General features: G+C 39.9%; 1 protein-coding gene across 4 annotated transcripts in view; it reads left to right on the top strand.

Moving 5' to 3' along the window:
- Nucleotides 1-2,324: 2,324 nt before the first annotated feature.
- The window catches only part of LOC122176462 (neuroendocrine protein 7B2), a 39,179-nt gene continuing 15,986 nt past the window's right edge, over nucleotides 2,325-25,517 (top strand). Inside the window, exons 1-12 of one of the 4 annotated variants that reach the window (XM_042864985.1) lie at nucleotides 2,325-2,489; nucleotides 4,914-4,984; nucleotides 5,310-5,406; nucleotides 5,769-6,019; nucleotides 6,522-6,682; nucleotides 6,781-6,927; nucleotides 8,573-8,647; nucleotides 9,289-9,456; nucleotides 9,725-9,860; nucleotides 10,193-10,301; nucleotides 11,070-11,217; nucleotides 11,602-14,029. In XM_042864985.1, the coding sequence (XP_042720919.1) occupies nucleotides 2,364-2,489; nucleotides 4,914-4,984; nucleotides 5,310-5,406; nucleotides 5,769-6,019; nucleotides 6,522-6,682; nucleotides 6,781-6,927; nucleotides 8,573-8,647; nucleotides 9,289-9,456; nucleotides 9,725-9,860; nucleotides 10,193-10,301; nucleotides 11,070-11,217; nucleotides 11,602-13,163 (3,051 nt within the window). In that variant the 5' untranslated portion in view covers nucleotides 2,325-2,363 and the 3' untranslated portion in view covers nucleotides 13,164-14,029. Of the gene's footprint in view, nucleotides 2,490-4,081; nucleotides 4,097-4,913; nucleotides 4,985-5,309; nucleotides 5,407-5,768; nucleotides 6,020-6,521; nucleotides 6,683-6,780; nucleotides 6,928-8,572; nucleotides 8,648-9,288; nucleotides 9,457-9,724; nucleotides 9,861-10,192; nucleotides 10,302-11,069; nucleotides 11,218-11,601; nucleotides 15,344-16,416; nucleotides 16,650-25,517 lie in introns of those variants that run through there. The other 3 variants (XM_042865002.1, XM_042864994.1, XM_042865009.1) reach the window with 3 other exon arrangements.

Here is a 25,517-nt window from a genome sequence, read left to right as displayed (position 1 = left end):
ACTTGTTTGGATGAGGAGGTAAGCTTGTACCAGAGTGAGAGATGCTTGCACCCTTTCCCCCCAGGTTCCGAGTTTGTTCAGGAAGGAGTACTTAGCAGTGAGTTCTGTTTTCCCTGTTCCTTGCTGGTACTTTGCTTGCTGATGCAACTTGTTTCTATCTCCTATGGCTGAGTTTCTGGTTGTTTCAACCACTGAATGTTCTGAGTGTTTACTGAAACAAGTATTTTAATAAACATTTGACTCCAGAGCTCTCAGTTTTTGATTAGATTTCAAAACTCACTAAGCCTCATGATAAATTTAGGTGAGCTTTTATCCTCCTAAAATGTAAACAGATTCCTGTATATGGATTGTGAAAAAGAGCACACATGTATGAAAAAATATATCTGTGTTTCATGTAGACTGCACCAAAAGTAATTCAGCAAGTATCAGTGAATGTCAGTGGGTGTAATTTTTTCCAAGTGGAGGAATTCAATGCCATGCTTTGCCTCATATGCACTTCCATGTCAGATACCATTTTGTCAGACTGCTCCTCTGCTGCCATCTGTCACACTACAATAAAATGTAATGGAATGTTGGTGAGAAGGTTCAACCTCTATTGCCGTATCTCCACTCCCACATCTGATGTCATGGGCCAACATAATAAAATAGGGGGTATTACTTTCAGACAGCCCTCGGACACGTTTTGTGTGAAAATGAATGTAAACCTCACTCCCTTGATGAGAAAGCAGATTTTTGTCATAAACATCATTCAGGATTGGCTTTTCACCACTGACCTTAAAAACTAGAATTCCTTAAAAAGCAGAAGCTGGGTATGTCAATTCTTAGACATTTCTATAGGTTAAAAAAAGGGCCAAATAGATTTTTTTTTTCCAGTTTGTTTTTGAAAGAGCGCAATAGATTTGAGTTGAGATGCTAGAACTGGTTCATAAATTAGATGCCTATTTCTTATTTGCGAAGCATTTTTTTTTCCTCAGTCCCTACGTGTAAATAAAGCAGAAATGTTTTGAAATAGTCACCTAAAGGGTATTACAATACTTGATAAATGCTTTTGACAAAATCCATAGTATTGTATATTTAAATATCTAATGGAAAAAGCATGAAGATCTCCATCGCTTTTTAGAAAAATAAAAAACACCAAACAGAATATGCTACCATCGTGGTTTCTTCAATGTGAATTCTGAATAAAAAAGACTATGAGTTTTAAAATATTTAGCAGATCACAGCTCCCTCTTGTGTAATTTGGCATTACTACAGAAAGCCAAGTTGTATCGTGATTGCTTAAACTAAATTGTGTTCTACAGCTTAGACTGGGGCTGTTTTACTCAGTTACCTGATTCTTACTCAGGCCAGTTAGAAGTCCATGAGACTGCTTTCTATTGCATACACCTCACTAAAGCAACCTTAAAATTAGTCTACTGTTTATCTGTCTACTATTTTTACTCTTGTACTTCTTTTCAGTGATATTTCAGGATTTGAGTTTTGTATTTTCATATGATACGAATGTCAGCGCAGATAATAACACAGTAAAACTGCACTAAGATCATATTTACAGGAACTATTACTTTTGCTCATCTGTTAACTGTTATTAACAGTTCAAGAGCTACCTTAGAAATAAGAACTTTAAAGTTCCAGATGTTTGCAATAACAATACAGAGTAAAGCCCCAAGAGCACAGCTGGGGAGGTGTAGGAAGACGCAGTGATGAACAGGTAGGCAAACCCAGTCTGGAAAGCACAAACAAGGCTGGGGATGGTGGTTAAACTGCCATTATGTTTCAACTGCCACTTACACCCTGGGGTGAACTGCGGCTCTCACCACATAAAACGAGCACAGTTAACTCAGGAAAAAGGCATCAGTGGCTGAAGGTATGAGGGACCTTCCTATTTACAGCGCCGTTATAATCAAGATTGATACCGTGCCTTCCTTTCCTGAGAATTCGGTTTAAACAAAAGTGTTATGGTTTATTATTTTGGTATTTTAACCGAAATTTATTCGAAAACATGCCAACTCGGCGAGAGGAAGCAAAGAGAACCCTAACGCTCCTGCCTCCGGGGGCCGGGCGCCGCGGGTGACAGCGCCACCGTGCGGGCGCTGAGGCAACGGCCGTCCCGCGGCGAGGGTGGCTCCTTAGGCGGCCAGCGCGATCGCCTGAAGGCGGCGCTGCGCGAGGCAGAGAGGCGACGCGGAAAGCAGGCGCTGCGGGGCCAGCCCTGCCCGGCCGTTGGGCGGCGGGGGCCTAAATTCGAACGGGAGGCGGCCAATGGGAGGCGAGGACGGGGTTGGCGCTGGGTTTGAGCCAGGCTGCGGCGGACAGTCGTTGGGGTTATGGTGTCGTGCGGGACCTGAGGGGCGGTGGGCGCGGGGATGGCGGAGCAGCGGCGCGGTCTGCTGCGGCTAGCGGTGCTGCAGGAGCTGCGCGCTTCCTACGGGATCAAGGTGAAGAGTGGGGCCTGCTTGGCGGCGGCGAAGCAGCCCGCGGCGGCCGCAGAGGTAGGGGACGGAACGTGGCGGCGGTCACGAGAGGGCTTGGTGGGTGCTGCGCGGTGCCGCCTCGGACCGCTCCCTCGGAGCCCGGCTGATCGGGGGCTGAGGGGCGGCTGGCGGCTGCTGTCGCCTGCTGTTGCTGTGCCCGCGGTTAACGCGCTTGCCGTGCCCGCCGGCACGCGTGCTTCTGAGAGCCTGCTGCGTGCCCCTGGGCCGTGCAGCAGCTCCGCAGGTTCCCCCGTTTCGCTCACCTTAGCGTCACTCGCTGTGAAAGTGAAAGCTTAATCGCCGTGCCGTTTGCTGGAGTATGTAGATATTACGTGGTTTCCAAAAGCTTTGCTTTTTTTCTTAAAGTCGACTTCTTAGAACTGTGTCCTGCTGGACTTTATTTGCGTGGTTTCTTGGCATAAGACGTGCCAGTGGGTGTTTTGGTGCAGGTCTATCCTTCCTGTGCCTGCACTCTGAGGAATTAAATCCATCCTGCTACCTTCAATGCCTACTGCAAAATCGTTGAAAGAATTTTCTGTCTTGGTACTTCTGAGTTAAAACGTAAGTTGTCTTAGTAGAGAGCGATCTGAGCACCACGGAAGTGTAATTCAAAACATTAATCTCCTGGTCTAATTCAGAACATTAATCTCCTAGAATCTATTTTTCTTATCAGGGAAGCAGTCATCACTACCCAAAACCTAAATAAGATCCCCGTGCAAGTAGTGTAGCACTAACAGTGTCAGCTTTCTGTAGCACTATTTCCTTTAAGGACGCTATGAAATGCTGCAGTAACCCGTGCTCAAAGTCAGCTGAAGATGTTGCAAGATTATGTGCTTGGGTTGGGGTATGTGGAAAAGGAGAGAGGAAGAGAAAGCCAAAATGAACTTCCTTCCCCTTTTCAAAGTCAGTGTAACGGATCTAGCTTTTTTTTTTTTTTCTTAGTATTGGAAGAAGAGGTTATAAAGACTGCACATGTATTGATGTATGCCTGTAGAGTTTAAGTATTATAGGGGGAAGAAAATGATTATTAAGTAATGAATGAGCAAGGTAGGAGGTGGTAGAGAATAACATTTGTTTTGCCTTGTATCTCCTATTGCAAGGAAACAGACGTAGTTTCAATTCAGTTCTTATAATAAATCATAGCTTTTGATTTGACAACCAAAGCCTAGTAAAACAAGTGATGTCATGGAACTATAGAATGGCCTGGGTTGGAAGGGTCCTCAAAGACCACCCAGTTCCAACCCACTGCAGGGTTGCTACCCACTGGATCAGACTGTCCAGATATTGGTTACAAATTTTAAGTACTGAATTGCAAGATGCCGGAATTCTATATTACATCATTTCGTAAACACAGAAATAGATTTTTATCTTGGAGTTAATTTTCTTTTTGTGTTTATGGTAGCTACATAAATTGCAACAACAGAAGCATTTTTGCAGCTTATCTATCAGGTGATGTTTGTTCTCTGTAGGACAGATAGGCCAAAGGTGGCCTGTAGGGTTAGTTATTAACTATTTTCCCTATGTAGTCAGCACTTTGAATTTCAGGCATAGATAACTGAGAGTCTGCATTCATTTCTGATAATAGAAGTACAAGTTGAGAATGACAGTAATCCTTTTGGGTTGGGGTGAGCTTGTGTTTTCTGTAATTTTAAGTAGAAAAGAGGTAGAGTAAACAAATAAAAATATAAGTTGTTTCAGTTATAGAAGCTCACAATTTAATGTGACTACTTTGTAGTTACCTCGGATAAACATTTAAAACCAACCAAAAAAAAAAAAAAAAAAAAAAGGTGAATCCTGCAGGTATATTCTGGTAATATGACTGCAGAGATTGCATGCTTTCTACTGTGTAACAAATACTCTGTCTTGTTACAAGGTGATAATTTTATAATGGTTTCTTAAGTATGCATACTGAACCCAAGAACTCAGAAACGTTCTCTCTCGACTGTTGGATTAAGATTAACCCTCATTGAAAGAGCAGTCTTGAGTGCCTCAAATGAAGAGAAAGTTTCTTTTAAGGAAGTTGTTATTCCAAGTTGTTGAGTTGGTTGTTTTGTTTGTTTTATATATTTTTAAAGGGAAATTTGACTTGAGCAATTTGAAAAGGTGAGATTCTGGAAGAGTCTGTTAGTAAATACCCTTACCAACTTTGTGGTCTTACAAGAAAACGGACTCTTTTTAAACTAAAAACAAGCAAAACTTGCTGCAAAAAATCCTGTATATTATTTTACAGTAACCTGGGGTGTTAGCTGCAACTAGAATCAACATAGGCTCTAACATTTACAGCTGATGGAGCTTTTCCTGAACATACTTCTTATTTGTATCCTCTGAAAGGTTTTCTTTTTTGTCTAAACTATCCTTCTATTTGTGGAATACGTATGTTTCTGTGATAACTTGTTAACAAGCCCATCAACTTTGCATAACACTGAGTTTGTTTTATTTTAGAGTAAAGTCTTTGGAACATCTTTTTATGCGCTGCCACAATCTCTGGTGCCAGAATATGGATATATTCCCAGGTAAATTAATGTTATTTAGAATTACACTTATTTGGTTGCTCTATAATTATGATCTATAATTATGATATATATAATTATGTCAGAGGAGGTATAATCCAGATTTGTTAAAGTGTGTGTGGGAATAGGAACAGCTCCACTTGGGAGAGGAGGGAAGTAGTACTTAGATGAGGATATCAATGCCTTGGCTGCCCTTGTTGAATGTCTCTACACTTACTGTCATGGGGAAACAGTCCTATGCATTATGTTTTATCTATTTGTCATAAAGTGCCTTTTCTCTGAAAAATATATTCTGACGTTCAGAAGTATACTGCTGTTCTGTCCTTAGCTTTCTCGTTGATGCCTGTGAATATCTGGAAAAGCATGTTCATACCGAAGGACTCTTTAGAAAGTCTGGATCTCTGGTTCGTTTAAAAGCATTAAAGGTATTCTCTAAAGCTTTTTTTTTTTTTCTTTCTTTACTTATGTCTCAATAGATTGTTCATCTTCCCACATTAGCAGAAGAAGCTTGTGACTGACCAAAGTTGTTAGCAGGTATAGATGCTGGACACTGTGATGGGATTTAGTGATGTTCTCCCCAGAAGGATGTGAACAGTGGAGAACCAATAAATAAAGGCTTCTTGTCTGATAGCATCATCTACATGTCTTTATAGTGTAACTGGGTTAAAAAAAAAATAAAATATATATATATATTTAAGGCTGTTGTGGCCTACAGAATTAATGCATGATCTTAAAATCTGGCAGTATACTGAATACTTAAAACCATGTTTCTTCTGAACAATTTCAGAGTAAGCTGGATCAAGGTGAAAACTGCCTCTCAGCTGCACTACCGTGTGACGTTGCAGGGCTTCTTAAGCAGTTCTTTAGAGAGCTGCCAGAACCAATCCTTCCACCTCATCTACAAGATGGCCTTCTCAAAGCTCAGCAGCTAGCAAAGGGGAAGAAAGCTGCAACTATGTTGCTTTCGTGCTTAATGACTGACAGAACAATCGAAGCGCTGAGATACTTCTTCAACTTTCTGAGAACTGTGTCCTTAAGGTCAGTGTAACGTAAAGCAGTGACTGTAAATATTCCTAAATTCAGTGAACTTCCCTTTTCAGGCATACTTCCTGTGTTTGGTTTTGACTTGAAAACTTTCTTACTTGCAGCCATTTACTATAACTCTGGCACAGTCTTTTCCTTCCTAAATCTAAAGGGCTTTCTTATAAAACCTTCTTATGCTGGAATTTATCTTAGTCTTTCATAGCTGTGTTTATCCTTCAAAAAGTTGTGGAGCAACTTAAACTAACGTAATCTCATACCTTGCATTTTCAAAAACTAATGGTCAGCTATAACATTCTGAGTTCAAGAAGTACAATTGCTGTGCCTACGTTGCATAAGCATACCCGCTAATCTTGGTATGTGAGCACACAAATGAGTGGCTCCATTTTTTTTTTTTTTTTAACAGTGTTTGTTGCTTGCCCTTCTCTCCCTCTTTCTCTCTCTGCTGCTTATGTCCTGATAATTTGCATTAAAAAGTACACTTTTTTTTTTTTTTAAGATCTAATGAAAACAGAATGGATAGTGGCAACCTGGCAGTGATTTTTGCTCCCAACCTCTTGCACTCGAATGAAAATGAAAAGTTGTCAACCAGTACAGAAAAAAAAATTCGTTTGCAGGCTGCTGTGGTGCAAACATTCATTGATCACGCAGAAGAAATTGGTAAGTGATACATGTTTATTAAGTTATCTTGTACTTACTCGTATGCAACTTTTTCAAATTTTAAAATTATTAAGAAATATTTTTTTAAATTAATTCAGGACAGGTACCAGAGTTTATCTTGGAAAAGATTCCTGCAATGTTAGGTGTTGATGCCTTTCAGTCTACTCCCTCATTGAAGGGCTATGAAGACAGTGAAAATGAATCTCCCAGTGAATGTAAGAGGAGGAGGCACCGAAGCGTTGGGGGTAAGTAAGTTGTGTGAAAGGTTTAGCCACTGAAATGGGTTTTTTGCAGCTTCAGATATGCTGACGCTGGGCAGATTAGACTTTTGAAAGCACAGTATTTCTATGTAAATTGGAAACTTAGAGTCAGATGTGATATACTGGACATTGTCACAGTTGTGTGTCGTGTGTGTAGGATCATGAGTGTTTAGGAAAATGCACCATAGACTTGGCATATATTGCATATGTGCAGATTTTCTTCATCCGCTTTATTAATTTCTAAGTACTTTCCAATGTGTTGTATGTGAATACAGTTCATTATTATTGAGTTCTGAAATATTTAATGTAGGAAAGCAAATCTTTATATTGGGAAACATTGATTTCAGTGAGACTTGAAATTGAAACAACTCCTGCTGAGCTAGTTTAGTTGATTATTTTATTTTCAGGTAACGCAGCTTTAATAGAAGAGATTTAAGTACAGTTCGGTGAGTTTGCACATTTCTAAAAGCTCTTGGTTTAACCATTTCTATACCTAGGTGGATAAGAAAGTGGTTTTCTATTGGTTTAAAAAGGTAAGGATGAGGAGAATTTCACTGAGACTTGTATTTCATTTTTTTGTTTAAAATGATGTTGTGTTTCTTACCTTGAAACTAAGAAGCTACATTGGTCATTAGAATTACGAGAACTACACAATTTAATTGTAACTATAATATGGATCTTATATGTACTGTTATAAAAATGAGTGTATGTTTAGCTAATGCTTGGAATATTTAACCTGACAACAATTGACTTTAAGGCTTTGTTGCTGTGTATGTTTAGCCAAGGTGTGCTTTTGTGTAATATTTTGTGAAGAAGGGATGTCACCCAAGTTACAAAGTGAGAAATGTTTGTGAATATTCAAATTTTGAGGAGAAGTAGTTAGAATTTGTTAAAACATTCTGTAGAATAGGTTCTGATAATATGCAACATCTGTTTTCTCCAGATGTGATAAAACATAATATTACTACATTTCAGTATACACTTATCCAAATCTGAGATCTGAAAACTGCCTGACAGCTTCCTGTCACCATAGCTCTCCCACTGCAGCATTACAGTTTGCTGAGCTTTGCAAGGAACACATAGAAATGCAGCTGTAGGTTGCAGGAGCACTTAATAAAAATGCTTCTGTTTTGCACTCTTGGAAGCAGGAAAAAAGGTAAAAGCTCATGTGTATTCTACTGGGATTCATTTTGCCTTTATTAAAAAACAAAAGTTGTGTATTAATTCTTTGCAAGACCAAAATTTCATTCTGTTATTTGGGCCTTGGGTCAAAGTGCAAACCTCTTCTCAGGTACAAGAGAATGGCTTAGTGAGTTCTGTGAGAAAGTCTTGAATGAATACCTTCTGAGTGTACCTATAACAAATCAAGAAATTGGAAGCCGTAGATCAGTATAACACTCAGTAGAATTCTTTGTGTATTTTTTTTTTTTTCTAAGCAGAATTTTTCTGCCATTGCGAAAGCAATGTAAGTATGTTGATAAGATCTAGGCTGGGGGTTCCTGTATGTAAAACAGCCATTTAACTGATTTGTTTTAACTTGCATTCTTTCAGAGATATAAATTTCAGTTGACAATAGAGCAAGACTAATTTCATATTTGAATTTGATTGCTCGGTGTGTCTTGCATTTCAGATATTGTTAGTGGAGCATTGAATAAATTTAAATCTAACAGAACACCCTCCACTACACCTCAGCAAGACAGAAGCGGTAGGTATTGGTGTATTTGTGCTAAATAGAGTGCGTGCAGCATCTCCTGGATTTGTATGCTGCATCCCACAGTGCTGCTCAAGAATTATAACTGAAGAGAAATGATTGCTTCAATTGTGTAAAACTATGAATATAGATAGATTTCTGTTCAAGATACTGCATGTAGTTTAGCTATTGCAGCAGTGGGCTGGTTCTAGTATGAGTACTTTATGCTTTTCATCTAACTTGCATTAAGGCTTCGGTAGCATTTTATTCTGACTTGAAAATTGAAGGACTTCCTTCAATTTTAGTCCTTCTTAACTTGCAGGAAAATGACTGTGCTTTTTCTTTTTTTTTTTTTTTTGTACTGCCTACATTATTAATATGTGGCTTTGGATTTTCCTTTCTGGTACGCTCTGGTACTTCTGGTACATTAGCTTGCAAAGAAAACAACCAAGCAAAAAAAAAAACAGCTAAACAAAAATCCCCCCCAAAAAACAAAATGGAACCAACTTAGCTATACTGACTGCTTCCGCCTGTTCAAAATGCATGCACTTCAAGTTTTTACAGCAACTTCTGGGGTAAAGAAGAATGCTGTGTTCTAGTAGTAAACACTTACCCTTTCAAGCTGTTGTTGAAAATTTTGGTTTTGTTATTTTCAGTCCTTTCATCTGTGACTCCAGTGGTTCTTACTCCAAGTACTAAGCGTAAGCTTCCAGCTGATTGCTCTCAGGGCTTGTCCAGCAAGAAGAGAAGATCTTTTAAGCACGGTTTTGGTTTTGAGCTGTTACCGAGCAGTATTTTTAACAGCAACTCCACACCAGCATCAGGTAAATACAGTGCCTTAATTTTTTCCCTTTGCTGCTTGAAGTGGTTGTTTTTCTGTAGTGTGCATTTTATTACAACCCAATTCTTCTATGAATGCTTCAAGCAACAGCCCCATTTAATATTAAACAAAATGGAAGTCAAAGTAACTTCAAGTCATCACTGCAGAAAATAAGTAAATTGTCTGTCTAAGACTCTTTTTCTGTGCTATGTTATCTGTTAAGTATATTTGAAAACTTAATTATTCTAAGATCATGTATTTTGTTCCTGCAGTTCAGTTTGAAGCAAGCCCTAGTGTGTCTCTTGAGTCACCTCAAGCTTTGTTATCTCCTTCAACGTGTGGTGAAAATCATTTGTCTAGCACAGGGAACAGAAGAAGTAAAAGACTTGCAAGCAAAAAGTTGTACAGGTGATTAACCTTAATTCTCAAATTGATCTAACTTCCTTGACTGTGTGGAGGAGGTTAAAAACCTCATTCAGTTTTTAAAATGATTTTTAAAAAAAAAAACACAACAGACTTTTATAATATTTTTCAAAATCATCATAGGCAGTAAAATCTAGTTCAAAATATTTATTAAAAAAAAAAAAAGTATCACAGTGGCTTCAAAGGGAACCTTTCTGCGCCTACTAAAAAAGCTTGATGTGAGGGCAATAGAAGTCATCAAAGCAGAGGAAAGAAGTGTAAGAATGTTGTCATTGCCCTCCTAAAGAGTTTTCAGTGTCACTTCTTTGTCTTCCCAGGGCTGAATCAGGAAAAACAGGTTGCTTTTCTCCAAAGATTAGCCGAAAAGAAATGGTTCGTAGGTCATTACGCTTGAAGTTTGGTTTGGGGAAAAGCAGTAGGGATGTGGTAAGTATCCTGCTTTTATTACAGTGCAAACTTTAATCAGAAGTCTTGGGCTCTGCTTTTCACTAGCTGGAAGGATTTGATTGTGAATGGTGGGGTAAGAGTACAACTGGATCTGCTATCTAGTGCAAGAAGCTGTATGTTTGTTTCCATAGTAGTAAGTGATCATTGCATTGGGTTTGGCTGGCGTAGAACAAGAGGCTGGCACGGGACACAGTTGTGACAGCTGACCTTGAAGTGACCAGAAAGACCAGTATTCCATGCCATATAATGTCACTCTTAGCAATACAAATGAGGTGAAATATTTTCTAAGTGGCCAATGCTTAGAAAGTGACTGGTCATAAGTCTGCTGTTGGTGAACAATTGCTTTTGCATCACTTATGAGAGTTTTTGTGAGGCTTTGTTTGTTTTATGATGGTGTATTTTTTTCTCTTTTCCCATTCTAATTCTCTCTTGTGACCTGCTTGAGATAGAATGAGCAAGCAAATGGATAGGGACTTATCTGACAGCTGGAGTGAACCCAATGCAGTTGCAATCAGTAGTTCTGACCATTTCTGAACCTCTGATTTTGCAGAGGCTGTGTTTACAGTCACTATATTTAGAGAGTGGTTAAGCCTACCTTGCTGCAGGTAGGCTTCTTTCTGTGTAGGTCTACAGAGAACTGAGGAAAGATGAAGTATGGCCAGAAAAAAGCTGCTGCATACCTTTATCCTGGTGGTCTTTATAAATGGAATTCCATTTTTTTTTTTTTTTTTTTAATTTTCTTCCAAGAATGTTGCATCAGGATGTGCAGTTGGTAATAGAGCTGAAAATATTGGAAGGCGTCTTGCCGGTCAACAGAATTGGGAAAGTGGAGCTGAATGTGCAAAAAGAGGTGTACTCTTCAGCCCATGTATCAATGAAAAAGTCTCTAAGAAAGGTAAATATCTAACATAACACAGTGGGAGGGTGAAATTTTTGTAAGGACAAGTAACCTCATATAGAGAATAATTGGATTAAAAATGTTTCTAGCAAGTAAGTTAAAAGCTAGTGAATGTTAGTGACTTCTGTGGGGGAAAAATTGGTTTAGGACAAGCTTTTGTTTTTAATGTATCTTAGTTCTCTTCTGGTTAAGCGTGATGAGATGTGAAAAAAGATCATCCTGAAGAAGAACTGAAATTCACATCTCTAAAATGACAGAGTTTAATGGCACCTTTAAATTCAATGCTGCTATAGTAACATTTATTAGCAAAAAAGTTTTCCTATAATGGTCATTTCAAATTGCAAGACATTGTCACTAAACACCTGTAATCTTTATTTTAAGGTTCAAAGAATGTGAGCAAGTCAGAAGAAAACTTGTTAAGTCCAAAATGCCACAACAAAGTTGTTTACAGAATGTCATGGAATAGTCCTACTGTTACAGATTCTCAGGAGATCAGCAGCAATGAGGGAATTCTGCCAGAAAACAGTTCTTCAGAATGTGCTTTTGTATTTGAAAAGCTACCAGTTCTTCCAGATGAATGCAGACTTGCAGCTGAAGATCAACAAGACAGCAGGTTAAAGCTTTGTGAAGAAGCAAATAATTTAACTGCAGAAACGTTACTGAAAGTTAAACAGGCATTCTCTGGGTCTGGAAGTAATCTTCACCATCTGAGAGCTGATAGAAAGTCGTCTTTCTCAGGTGTAACAGATGAAACATTAAAGGAAACTCTGGGTCTCACAGGGCTCAGTCCAGAGAAAGAACTGGTAGCTGGAGTTTCTCAGAGTCCAGCAAAGGTTGAGTCCAGAGAGCTGTTCCACCAGCAGTGTCAATCCTGTGATATTGATAAACAGCAACCAAAAAAAGATGAAATGAAAACTTTGGAGAAAAAAAGCTTCCGAACTTCTCTTGAGATTGAACTTCAGGTCCAGAAACCAGATATAAGAAATGTAATAGATCTCTGGCCAGTACCTGTGTCACAGGAAGAAGACAATTTGGCTGTTCAGAACAGTTCATCAAAAGATGACTTAAAATTAGATTCCTTTGGAAGAAAAGAGGAACTAGAGCTACCATATTCACAAACAGCTGAAAACGGTACGGTAAAATGCTGTAGTTCAGAAGAAGGTACTGCTAAACTTCCAGGAACAGGACAGCTTCCTGCATTGCAGTTGCCTGTACCAGGAAATGAAGTGGGCAACCAATACTTGCAAGCTGATAATTCTGCTAAAACTTTAACTAAGGCATCAACTGTTCCTGACCACGGAAAGGTTTCTGACCACATACAGTGGTTTAACAGGCTTTCATTAAATGACCCAAGTTCTGCAAGCAAAACTAAACCACCTCTTAAATTCCAACGTACTCCTGTCCGGCAGTCTGTAAGAAGAATTAACTCCTTATTGGAGGCTAACAAAAGACCTATAAGCTCTCAGCTCAGTATAGTTAGTGATGTTGGTTCACCGCTTGTAAAATCTTTGAGCTGTGATTCTGCACTCTCTTCCTGCACAGAAAAACCCAATAAGAATTCCAGTGCTTTGTCACTCAAGAGCGAAAGTACACTTGACCAAGTTTCTACATCTCATAATCATCTTGACTTACCATCCAAACCACGCTGCAGACATCTGCATCTGTTAGACAAACCTGATGGTTCTGTAAGAACTGCTGGAATCTACAGACAGAAAGTGACTGTTCATCCATCAAAGTCTGTTCTAGAAGATCTAACCAATCAGGAAACGGTCAAATCTTGCTTAAAAGTTAATACAGATGTAAATATTCCAGATTTTGCTCCAGAAAAATCTACAATCATAAGAAGTGCTCCAGGAAAAGAAAAAGCTCGTTACAGAGGCTCTCCAAAGAATCCAATATCTAAAGTGAAACTGCTACCAACTGCAAAACCAGTAGACTTGTAGGATTAATTATGATTGTGAAACAGGGTTATTGTAACTTGGTTAACCTTTGGGAAAATCTACTTTGTTTTTGTGATTTGTACAAGTCTGTACCTTGTACGTAACACTTTGAGGCTTAAGTTGAGGTTTTTTTACTTATGCTTCTTTTATAACTGCTAGTCAGTTTGTTCAAATTGATTTGATTTTTTTTTTTTTAGTGTTTTTATGAATGTTTGCATTTGTTGCTTGTTTACCTCAGCTTCTGAAAGCACACTGTGTCCCAGAACAAATCTTGCGGCATTTAGCCTGAACACCAGTTACAAACAGACGTAACAGACATGTAAAAGACACATCTTGGTGCTGCATCTTGTTGATTTCCTTTACTTCCTAGTTTCAGGCATACTGTAGCACTATTTTGATGTTTAAGTTGGGCTTATTACCAATTCTCCTTCTGAGAAATTTTCTTTATTTCTATTGGAGTGGAAACTCAGGCAGTGAAAAGTCTTAATTTCTTCAGGCGACGCCTTCTGCAATATGAACCAAGAATCTTCAGTTGTGGGCAGTAAAATGTTTTACAACGAAGAGACAGTCTTAACTTATTTCTAGAGCAATAGAATAGTGTGAACTAGATGGAGCAGAAGAAAATTTTAGATGCTGATGTTGCAAGGGAGGATGACTGTATGAAGCCATAGTCTGTCAAAAGTTGATTTGCACAAGCAATTGTTTACATCTTTTAAAATGAAAACTGTTTGTCATCAGTTGTAAGATTATTTAAGAGTGAACACTTGAAACTTGTTAGCTTTCTGTATGTGCAAATTGTTTGGCAAAATATAAGAGCTGAAAGCACTGGATACTTCTGGTTTTAATAAAACCATGGGTTTTGTTCCTTCTCTGAGCCCATTATTCTATAGTGACTTAGAAGTTTAGCGTATGTTGTCATATACACAGAGACTGCGCAAGCATTAGTGAGTAAGTCTGAAAGTGCTGAAATCAGAAATAGTTCTATTCTGGCTCTCAAAGATGCGTGTTGGTGATTTTCATTACTAGCAAAAGGCATGGTATAAAATAGTTCAGCAAGAGTAAGCTTTTACAGTGATCTATCAATGGCAGGTCTGGTTCTGCTGCTTTTCTCGGTCCCCCTTCTTTCCCTTATTTGGGGTGGGTGTCAGAGCAGGGGTCTGTAGCAATTATTCAGTGTACAGTAGCAATTATTCTAGATTCTGTTTTAAGCTGTCATGCAAAGAGTTGGAGGAACGTGTAGTTTGTGAGTATATATTGCTGCTTTTATTCATTATTTTCTTCCATAAGTGTTGAAAGTTGTTCTTGTGTAATGTGCAGGCACAACAGATCTTTGCAGAAGTCTATCAGTTGCAACTGATCTGCTTCTTGTGCTTCAGAAACTTTAAGCTTTCAGAACTTTTATCTGTACAGTAAGATGCTACAATCCAAATTCCAAGTTATTTTGTCAGCATTTCTGGGAGTAGAAATAGCAGGTTCAGGATTAAGCAGTAGAGACCTGCACTGGGCAAGTTACTGATATGTAGAAAGGGACCAGAAGGTAGGAAACGAGCATCAGTCACCTGCTGAGAGCAATTCCTGGGTCTATTGTGCTCTCTGAAGCATCAAGGCTGGGGGTTTCTGTAGATATCTCCATTCTAAAATTGAAAGGCATGAAATTCACATTAGCAGCAGTTAAGTTACACGAAGCAGTCATTATATAAAACAGTCATTAGAAATGATTGTTTTGCTGAGTGCTAAGAATTACAGACCAGATGCGGAGAGATCCCTTTAGAGTCTTTTCTATTAGCGGCAGCTCGAGCTGCTGTTTGCTGATTCGATTACACTGCAGCTCTTTACCTGCACGCGCTGGGAGCTGCTGTGCCGTCGCTTTGTGTCCTGCCGTTACGTAATGCCGCCGGCCTGCAGTTCGGCTGCGGAGCATCCTATTCTGGGAGAAAAATCCGGGTGAGAAGCCGAGCGCGGCGTCGGAAACAAGAGCTGACATCGCTGTTACGGCGTCCATCTGCCAAATATAAACCGAAAGTTGCCGGAGCGTTACGTTCGGCTTGTCGCAGAGGATATCCTGAATACCCGTTAGACAAACACGGCGCCAGGTGGCCGGCGGGGGGGCCGGGGCTGCGCACGGAGGATGCGCGGCCGCGGAGACGCTGCATCCGCAGAGCCGCGCCGACAGCGGGACGGAGGTGAGTGCGGGACGGCGCGGCTCAGGGCTGGGGCTGTCGCCCGGTTTCCTCCGGCTCCTCGCCGACAGCGGCGGGTTGTGCTGCCCTCCGCCTTGTAGCGCGGGTTACGTGTAGAAAAAGGGCAATTTTCTCTAGGCGGCAAACAGCGGTTCGGGCTGTGCGAGGCTGCCTCCTGCAGAGGCTGATGAAGATGTGCAGCGCCTTGGAGCCGCGCAGGCGAGAGGGGAATATTGCCGGCGTTGTTTTTTTCAGCCATTTTTGCCTCGAAGTTATTGCAAGGCTCCTGGCGAGAGGCGGTGGAACATCCTGACGTCTGGTGCGGGGAAATCGGGCGGCCAAGGAGGGGGGATGGGGGTGGGGGGGGGGGGGCGAGAGGGTCTTTGTTTGGTTAAGAGATTGGGGATAGGCGTTGTAATCTTAGCGTGATGGGAATCTGAGCATTGGGAACCAAATGCTCTGAATAAAATTCAATCTGAGAAAGTAGTGATTAGTTTAATTTTATTTTTGTGTTTAATTAAGTTGTACATTGTAGCCGTCTAGTGAAAGGCATTCAGGGGAACCAAATGAACCCTCTCTGTTTCAGGTGGGAAGATGATGTATGTGCAGTAGGCAGCCTCTTGTCTTATGGCAGAAATAAAGCCATGATGGAGATTGTTCTGCTGCTCCCACTGCTTGGTTTTTCAGGCAGAGCAAGCGTACAGCTTGGGAAGCATCTCCCATCTGAAGAAGGCTTCATATTGAGCCCAGAGATTTATAAAACAGCATAACAAACACATATGTGAGGGGAAACCAATTTTCATTAAACGAAGCGGTGGATCCATTTTGTTTGCAGTGGCTGCCTAATGAGCACTGCAGGGAAACACAGAGTGGAAAGACAGATTTGGGCAATTCACAGTTCTGTTTTTTCTTTTCTGAAGGGAACAAGCTTTTTGCCGTTCCCCTTTGTCCCCCACAGACCTTCAACTGACTCTAGAAGCTGGGGGTAACAAGCTGTGACGTATAGTAATAAGAGGAGAGTTATTTCCACTTTGTTTTCACTACCATTTCTAATCAGATCCATTTATTTTTCCCAGGCTGCAGTTGGCTATCAGGATGGCAAGCACCCTGCTTTGTACCAGTATGTTCCTGCTGCTGTTTGGGTTGGCCTCGGCATACAGCCACAGCACCAGAACTCCAGACAGGGTCTCTGAAGCCGACATACAGAGGCTGCTCCATGGGGTGATGGAGCAGCTGGGCATCGCCCGGCCCCGTGTGGAGTACCCAGCACACCAGGCTATGAACTTGGTGGGCCCGCAGAACATTGAAGGTATCTGGCTTCTTCTGCTTATGGTGAATTTTTTGGTATGCTTTAAAAAGGATTATGGCTTTGCAGATGTATCTATGCAGAATATCCCAAGCTCAAAATCACAGGCTTCTGCACCGTGTTGTTGTCCAACGTCTGCTTTTGAATCAGCTATCTTTCACCTTTCCTAAAGCAATGATTAGGGCTGAAGAAGCAGTGGTTTTCTATGTACAAGCTTTGTAGAAAGAACTACGTTATCTTGGAAATTACTGATCTCTTATACCTCATAATAACACAATTTGCGGAATTCTTCCTTAATATTGAATATATCTACATCGTGTGTATGTTTCACATTACACAAATGTAAGCTGTAGGCCCCAGATCTCATGGATTTTTTGAAATATTTGAGGACCACAGGAGACCAAACATTTGCAATGTCACGAAAGGTAAAGGGAGAAACCTTACAGAGGGGGATTGGACATTTCCCAGAGGTCTCTACAGCATCAGGGGAAGCACAAGCGATCCGATGCTCTGGGGGGGGGAAGGAGGAGGGAAGAGCACAGCTGCCCATTTCCCTGCTATGTAACAATAGCACTTGAAGACTGTGTTGCTGTGTTGAATGCAACAGGCTCAGGTTCATTGTTTTGGACAGTTTTTCTGGTCTCACTTTCTGCGTGTAAAATTTCCTTAGAATCAGTCTTTTCTAACTATGCAAACCATCTGAAACATCTGGCTCAAATGTTAGGGTATTAGGGTAATACTGCAAAATGCATTGCTATTTGAATTGTAATGAGCTGGCCCTTACTTTGGGATTATAGTAAAATGTTGAAGGTATGTAACTCAGAATATTGTTGTTAATATACAAACATCCAAACAGCAGAAAATCTCAGCCCTTCTCTTTCTCAACACGAAGCCCCTTTCACATAATGTAGTTGCTTTGAAGTTCGTAGAAAGTCTGCATTGATTTTTTTTTTTTTTTTTTCTTTGCATTAAGATCTAATGACTGTCCTCACCAAAGAGATAGAATTGCCCTAATGAAGGCTGAGGAGAAGATAAAACCCAAATGTGCATTTCTACACGATCACTGCAGACCTAAATAAACTTTCATCTCTTTCTGATTTTCTACAGATTTAAATGAGAGAGAGAGAGCAGGATAAAGAGTAATATTTGGTCTGTGCTATTCCCTCCTTTATTAAGGCTAATGTGCAGAGAAACAGTTTGGTAGTTTTGGCAATGTTGGGACAGTTTCTGGTAAAATTCTAGTAAATTTCCTTTCCATCTCTCTCTTTCTCTCCTTTTCCTGTTCCTTTCCACTTTGGAAGTGTAAGAAATAGCAAATCTCTGACTCTTGAGTTTTTTCTATATGTAGATACAAACGTGTGTGTGTGTGTGTGTGTGTGTATATATATTTATATATATATATATATATATATATATATTTTTTTTAAGTAGAGAAATTGGAACAGATATGTAAATCTAACCTTCACGTCAAACATTTTTCTTCATCAGTTCTTCTGCCATAAGTTTTTCAGTTAGCACCCACTTGCCCTTTTGTTGTTTTTTTTCTTGTGGTTTTAGTCTGCCTGTATGGAGAGTTACAGAGCCATCTGCTAAAACAACAGATTAGAAGCTGAAGAAAAAAACACTTCAGAATGTTTCAAAAGTGTTAATTCCAGTTATAAAGTTAATATGATCTGTCATTATACATGATATTTTCTTACCTTGCCTTTTTGAAAGGTGCATATAATTCAGTAAATATTCACTGAGAATTTCTTTTTAATATAGTCTGTGCATTATTGAACAATCAATCCAACAAAACTAGAATTTTGTTCTCTCCAGTGATTTTAACTATTACTTAAGAAAGACTTTAGAGTTAACAGTATTCTATTTTATTCTCTTTGTATATTTATTTTTGCATAGTTTCAGTGAAAACTGCAGAGTGAGTTGGACTTTTAGGTTCTACTTTGGAAACAAACTACCAGCGTGGTAATGGTGAGATCCAAAATAGTCCAGTTTTGCAAGAAATGCACAATAGTCATACAGGTGGTATATGTCTGAAAAGCTGCATTTGTGACCCACCATCTGCCCACTGATCCACCAAAGCTATGAGACTGATGCTCACTTGTGCATCAGGTGCCGTGTGGCCATCACACAAAGACTAGAACTGAGCAGTGGCACATGAAGCTGCAGCTTGGGTTTAGACGTGGAAGCCATGAAGACCGCGTCTGCAGTGCTGGTGTCTGCCAGCTGGTGTTGGCTGGCAGTGGCATTGTCTGATTGGTAGAGAAAGACCCTGTAAGTAATATTTCCAGAAGTACATGTAGCAATGGTAAATGATTTATGGTTGAGCTAAGGAAGAGATAGCTGCATGTGGTTTTAGATGGCATCCATTCATGTTCTTAGGGGCACGCAGGTGGGCTTTCCCTAATGCAGTAATGGGATCCTCACTGGTAATGTATGCAAGTACTCTTAAAGATCTACAAGATAATAGGAGGAAAACTAGGAGATAAAGAAACGAAGAAAGAGAAGGGCAGAAGTTCTGTAGATTCAACAAAAGATGTCAGTGGAAGTTTTCTCTTTAGTTTGAGTTGGGAAGGCGGGGACTGGAATATTTCATAGGATTTTCATAAAGAACATCATCAGTAGTAAAATGGTAATTCACTAACTGCTCTCATGAGATGCTGTCTTCAGTGGGATTTTTTGTGAAAGTAGTGGAAATGGTATGAAAGTGGTATTATCTGAGAGAAGTTCTGAGCTGCCCAGAGTGTTGACGTCCGTCCATTTTTCAGTCTGCAGATTGCAATGACCAATGTGGACAGTTAAAAGATGGCTCATCGCATGCCGGTGTCATCACCATCAGCCCACAGATTGTTCTAGAGTGCATCTGTTTCTCATTTTGACCAGATCTTGCACCTCAGGAAAAAAAAAAAAAAAAAAAAGGAAACAAAGTTTGCCACTCACAATTTAATAAATTTATTGTGTTATTGCAGAAAATTGTTCTGAACATGTTTTTCCTAACAAAATGTTTTTGTCAGAAATTGCACCACCAACTCTAGTGTACACCCACAGCTGTGTTGATAAGTGTGCATGCCATCAGTTTCAGAAAGCCAGGATTCCAAAAGATTTCCAAAAGTCCAACATTTCACCGATTACATGTGTACTCTTGCAAACGAGGTGCTGTCAAGAAAAAATAAGTTGTGTAGCTTTGGAATTTGGAAACAAATTTAAGCTGCCATAATATAGACAAGTTTATGTTAACTGCCTTATTATAATGAAATGTTTTCAAATTTCTGAGTGATTATCATCATAACCTTTTCCAGCTGAATAAGAGCTTAATTTTATCCATAAAAATGCTATTGCTGTTAGTTCATAAACAGGTTTCCTAATTATGCCCATTTTCCATTTCTGGTATCTACATTTTTTCCAATGTTAATCATGATATTCTGACTTGAAACACTGTTTTTTGGTGGTTTTAAGAAACTATATATGGTCTTTTTTTCCCCCTAAAAAAGTTTAGGGCTGACTTGGCAGTAGTCAACACAGTCACAAACTTGCTGAGCACCAAGGATAGCTAGGAGATGGATGAGTTTCAGAAAATGCATTCATCTTTGCTTTCCCTTTGCAGAATGACCAGATAGTTTACTTCCTGATGGACAAAACCAAACCAAACAACCAAAAAAATCAACCAATAAACAAAAAAAAAAAAAACAGCAATACACAACTTGTTAATTAAAAAGAGAATTTACTGTTTTTTCTTATATTGAAGCCTATAAATACATAGAATTATAGAATTGTTTGAGTTTGAAGGGACCCTTAAAGGTTCTCTAGTTCAACCTCACTGCAATGAACAGGGACACCCATAGTTAGGTCAGATTGCTCAGAGCCCCATCCAGCCTGACCTTGAATGTCTCCAGGCATGAGGCATTCACCACATTTCTGGGCAGCAACCCCACGCTAACTGCTGTCATTTCTATAGTAACACTCTCTCTCTCTTTGTTACTTTATCTGATTAGAAATAGCATGGCAGAGGCTGAGCAGTGCTGCATAGAGAAGTGGAAAAAACCCAAATCTAGAAAATCAAGCTGGTATTTAATGAGTAACTGTGTTTCTGTGGTTACTATTTTGTTTTTTTGTTGGTTTTTTTTGTTTTTTTTGTTTTCTTTTTTTTAACTAAAGTACTGCATGAGTAACGTTATACAACATTCAGATTTCCTATTGAGAATAGCGGGGCTGCATCTCTATTAACATCGAAGAATAAAATAGATGCCTTCAGCATTTCAAAAACTGAAGCTTTTTTTCTGCCAGGCAGGGAGATTATGGAGCAAGAGACTGCGTTGTTTTCTTTTGCTTTTTTTGTGTGCTTATGAATGGTGCCATTTTGTCGGGGGGCAGAAGGAACGGAAGGGTGAACATATGTGCGACTCTGATGTCAGGAGTCTGACAGCAGCAAAGCATTAACATCTCACTTAAACACACGGGGGCACCAGGAGTCCAGCTCGGGCAGTTCGTAGCGCTTCAAAATGGTAAGAGAAGTCTTTTAGTGTGGTAAAAAGTCTTTCGTTGCCTCTCTGATTTTTTTTTTGTTGTTGGTTTTGGTTCAACTTTGTAGTTTTGGTTTTATTTCTTAGAAGCTTGAAGAGCGAAAGAGTCACGGTACTGTAAACTTCAATGAAAACATTGAAATAATGTCTCCTAAATCCTGATCTTTTGTAGGAATATGAAAATATGATGTGTCTTTGGGAACACAGAGTTCTTTACTCTTGCAGAGACTGCGTATAGCAACTGAGAAAAGGAAGGCTTTTGTTTAGTTATTTTTGAAGGGAAATATATGCTTGTTTCTGTTTCGGAAAAAAAGAAGGAAAAAAAAAAAGAGGAGTTAGTGTTTGCCTGATTGAGGTGATGAAACTCTGAGAACCATTACCTTAATATTTTTACTAAGAACTGACAGTACAGACTCTGTTCAAATGGCACTTTGCACAAAATATGCTTTCTGAAAAATCATGCAGTATACTCACAGATGTTAATAACTTCTATTCAGTTTACATTTTCCTAATGAGAAAATTAAAAGGGATATTGCTTGCTTGCCTTGCTATCCACCCTGCAATGCACCTACAAGACTGCCACTCACTTCCCAGGAGGACACTGCAATATTCTCACCTGAGAGATCCCCAAACTTTTGCTGGTGAAGGCACTTTGCGAAGCTAACGCAGGAATGGCTGACCACCACCTACTTGCTTTTTGGCTGCTGTGTGCTGTGCTTGTACCGCAATGCATTTGTGTTTCCTTGGGTGATGAGGCGCAATATGCACAGGCAGTGACGTGTGAGCACCCTATCAATGCACACGGCCACATTATGGCTGCATTCTCCGTGCTCTGTTTGCACCCCCCATGCCAGCAGCCCGTGTAGCAGTGCCAGCGCTGGGCTGGCTCAGTGCCACTGCACTAGAGCAGACCTCCCACAAGCCAATAGGCTGCCTTGGGGCTATTTTGCGGTGTCAGTTTGGTGCAAAGGGACCACACAATAGCTCGGGATTTGGATTGTTGTATCTGTTCTATAGAGAAAGTCCTGCTGCAGCTCAACATAAAGTTACATTCACAGTGGGTCGTCTTCTGCTGAAGCGCACAAGAGCTTCATCAAACAGTGCGTTATGGGTCTGACATTGAACAAACAAAATTGATCCTCAGCATCTCTCCACGAGTCCCTGCCCTCAGGGATTTGTAGTTGTTCTGTTTTCTTTTCATATTACTGAAAATATCCAGCAAATATTACTTCGAAATTCAATATGGGCATTTTGGATTTGTAATGTAAAGTGAAATTGGTAAAGCTTTTCTATATACTAATTTGTACAGGCTTTACTGAAAATGCTTACTATTTTCTTTATATTTTACTCCCAGAATTATGATGTCAAATATAGCCAGAAATATGATATCGGGCTGTGGTGCATGCCCCAGGAGAAGCAGTATGGAATGCTAATTCTGTATTTGAAAGTTAGGAGCCAAATGATAGTGGTGCTTTAGAGTGTGTTTTCTTCATCTGAGCAAGTGATGCAACAGAGTTCTACAAAGAAATTGCTGATAAGAGAGATAAGAAATCTGAGAAGGTGAAAAATGAAAGCTCCTGGTTATCTGATGCTTTGCAGTACACTGTTTTCTTGTGTTGGCAGATGATATGTAGAAATTTAACACAAAATTATAAAATCTTATGTATCAATGAAAAATGCCCAGAAGTGTTTAAAAATCTGTCAGTGAAGATTAGTTAAATTATGATGAGTTCTTGTATACTAATATTTTTCCCTGTTTGTTCTTTCTCATGAATAAAACAAGTCTTTGGGTGCATTTATTAGGATTTATACCTTTTTGTAATTGTTCTCACATCATGTGCATTTCCCCTGCTTCCATATGGATTTTAAATTAACTTGCAGTAAGAAAATATTCCTTTATTTATTTAGTTCTATGAAAAGATATTATAAACTTCTGGACAAAGAGGAGATTCTTGCTTTCCTTGGTTGTGGTGCAGTGTGCAGCAGATAAGATCTCTGGCATGCTCCAGGGGTTTCCAAAACTATTCTCCTTGCGCTTTCCATTGTGCATGCTTTCAGCAGTGCCCTCATAGCTGCTTAGGGAATGAACAAGGGGCAGAATATTCCTGGCCACTGGCAAGTGTCTGAAAGAAGCCAATTCCTCCCACAGGGATGCACAAGTGCGGCAGGTTGCTGGCCCAAGTCCCTGTCACAGTGCTGAAGAGCAACATTTGGCCTGCTCCTACCTCTGATTACTCCAGTGGGTGCCGATGCCTGGGTAGGTTGGCAGTGAGGGATTTTTTGGACGTCTCACAGAGCCAACATCAGTGCCAGTAAATAAAGTGCCTCTGGTCTTTATTTGGCACAACTGCATTCATAGCATCCTGTACCTCATGAGATAAATTAGGCCATCTGCTTCCTCTCTGTTTCTTAAAGTTGTGTGCCCCTCACAAGGTTTTTGGCAAGATCACTCTATGCCAGGTGCAGGTGTGTGCTGCTTCCTGGACATGGCCCTGCTGATGATGCACAGAAGCTGGAAGCCAGTGTGGACTGTCTGCTGCTGCAGGTTGCACTTCATATAAATAGGAGCTTATCTACATGGTGAAGTGAGAAAGCTTTCTGCTCAGGGTGTGGGGCAAATTAATATCACCATTACAGGACTGCTCAATTGAAGGAGATGTAAGATTTCTTTTGTGCTCTGTCAACAAGTGAGCAGCTGGATATTTGTATTGTCTTTGCAATTTGAGTAATGACTAATAATGGCATATAAGCTACTGTCATAAATTCTTTGTGAGAGAGGCATGGGCGTTGCTTTGTCCCAACTATTTCACAATAAAAGCATTTCATATATTAATTATTTGTACTGTTTGTAATTAAAATATGGGATAAAAGTGAATCATTCACTGGAAATAAGATCAGTAATTGTGTGATGTGTGTGTTTAAAGCTTTAGAAAAGACATTGAAAGAAATGTGTTCCTTTGCAGAGAAAAGAAAAAACAATCTTTATAGTTATTTTTGTACCATGAGGGAGAGGAGAAGCTGACTCTGAAATTCAGGATACTTGTGCGAGTACAGCTGTAGTTTTCTTGGGTTTTGCTCTTGAATCAGTAGGGAAGTTGGCTAGGCTTGCGGTTTCCCATTCTTGATTCTCCTGTGAGAGCTCTTCTATCTGTTCTTTAATTTAGCAACTTCTCTGGAATAGAGAAGATGTGATCATTTACAATTTCTTCTTTGCCTCTATTTTCTGACCTTAATAAGTCTTAGCAACAAAGTGTGGGACTCTCTTGGATGAAGCTAGCTGAAGATGCAGGGGAAAATAGCACTAGGGGCTTTAAAGATTTTGGTGATGTTGGAAAGGGTAAGGAAAATGAAAATGTGTTGCTTGCTTTTTTTTCGCTTTTGGGATTTTTTTACCAGATTAAATGGTGAGGAGTCTTGCAGTTAAGAAAAGGATGTTAGAGGCTGGTGTACAATTTTAAGATGCAAGAGCATCAGAAAGCACACTGGCACATTTACCTTTGATTAGGGATGAGACATCCCTTTTGAATGACACAGTGACACAAGGAAAGTAGGCAGAGCAGAGCGGTTCATATCAAAAGTGCGGGATGGAATGGAGAGCTAACAGAAGGAAAATTAACTATCTCTGGATCAGAGAGGGCTCACTGGAAAAGGTTCTGAAGATTTTACCAGTGATAAGAACTAATAGTCTAGATTAGCAAAACATTTTGCACACTAGCAAAGGCGATAATGTATCTCTATTTAACACTTTTAAAAACATCACTGATTAACTCACAGCTGAGAAATAACAAAGCTGGGATGCTCTCTGCTGGAGTTCTTGGGCAGGTCAGTTTGCTTCACACACCTAGTGAAATGCAAGATGGCTGCAAATAGCTGCCAGGAGTCTCCCCATGTGAAGAATTCCTCTCCAGCAACACATTTCATTGTCTATCATTTTCTGTACTCACCATTGTGGAGGAAAAATGGCAAAAAGTTGGACATGTCGGACGGGTTTTGTATACTTCATCTCCTGATAGCCCACAAGAGCCTTGCACAAGGGGAGAAGGTATGGCAGTCCTGCCTTGCAGCTTACAGTTCTTGGAGCTTGTGCAGATCAAGGTGGTAAGAGGAGCACTTCTCACTCAGGGGAATGTTTCCTCATGTATCTGGGGAGGGCTTGGCTACTTCAGGAATCTGCTCCTAAATGGATGTTTAAGAGCAAAAAGTGAAATCTAGGGCAGTGTGCATTATTCTGCTAATAAAAAGTCTTAATTTGGTACCTGGCATATGTTTACTCACAGCTGACACTCAAAATCAGTTCTATTTTATTTTCCTACACTGATTAGCCAAACCACCTCTTTTCTGCATTTATAAA

This window comes from Lagopus leucura, unplaced genomic scaffold, assembly GCF_019238085.1.
Source record: "Lagopus leucura isolate 7727_CA_CO unplaced genomic scaffold, USGS_WTPT01 Super-Scaffold_1, whole genome shotgun sequence".
Classification (NCBI taxonomy): Eukaryota; Metazoa; Chordata; class Aves; order Galliformes; family Phasianidae; genus Lagopus; species Lagopus leucura.
Note: the sequence above shows the minus strand (reverse complement) of the source record. Positions and strands in the feature narration are given on the sequence as shown.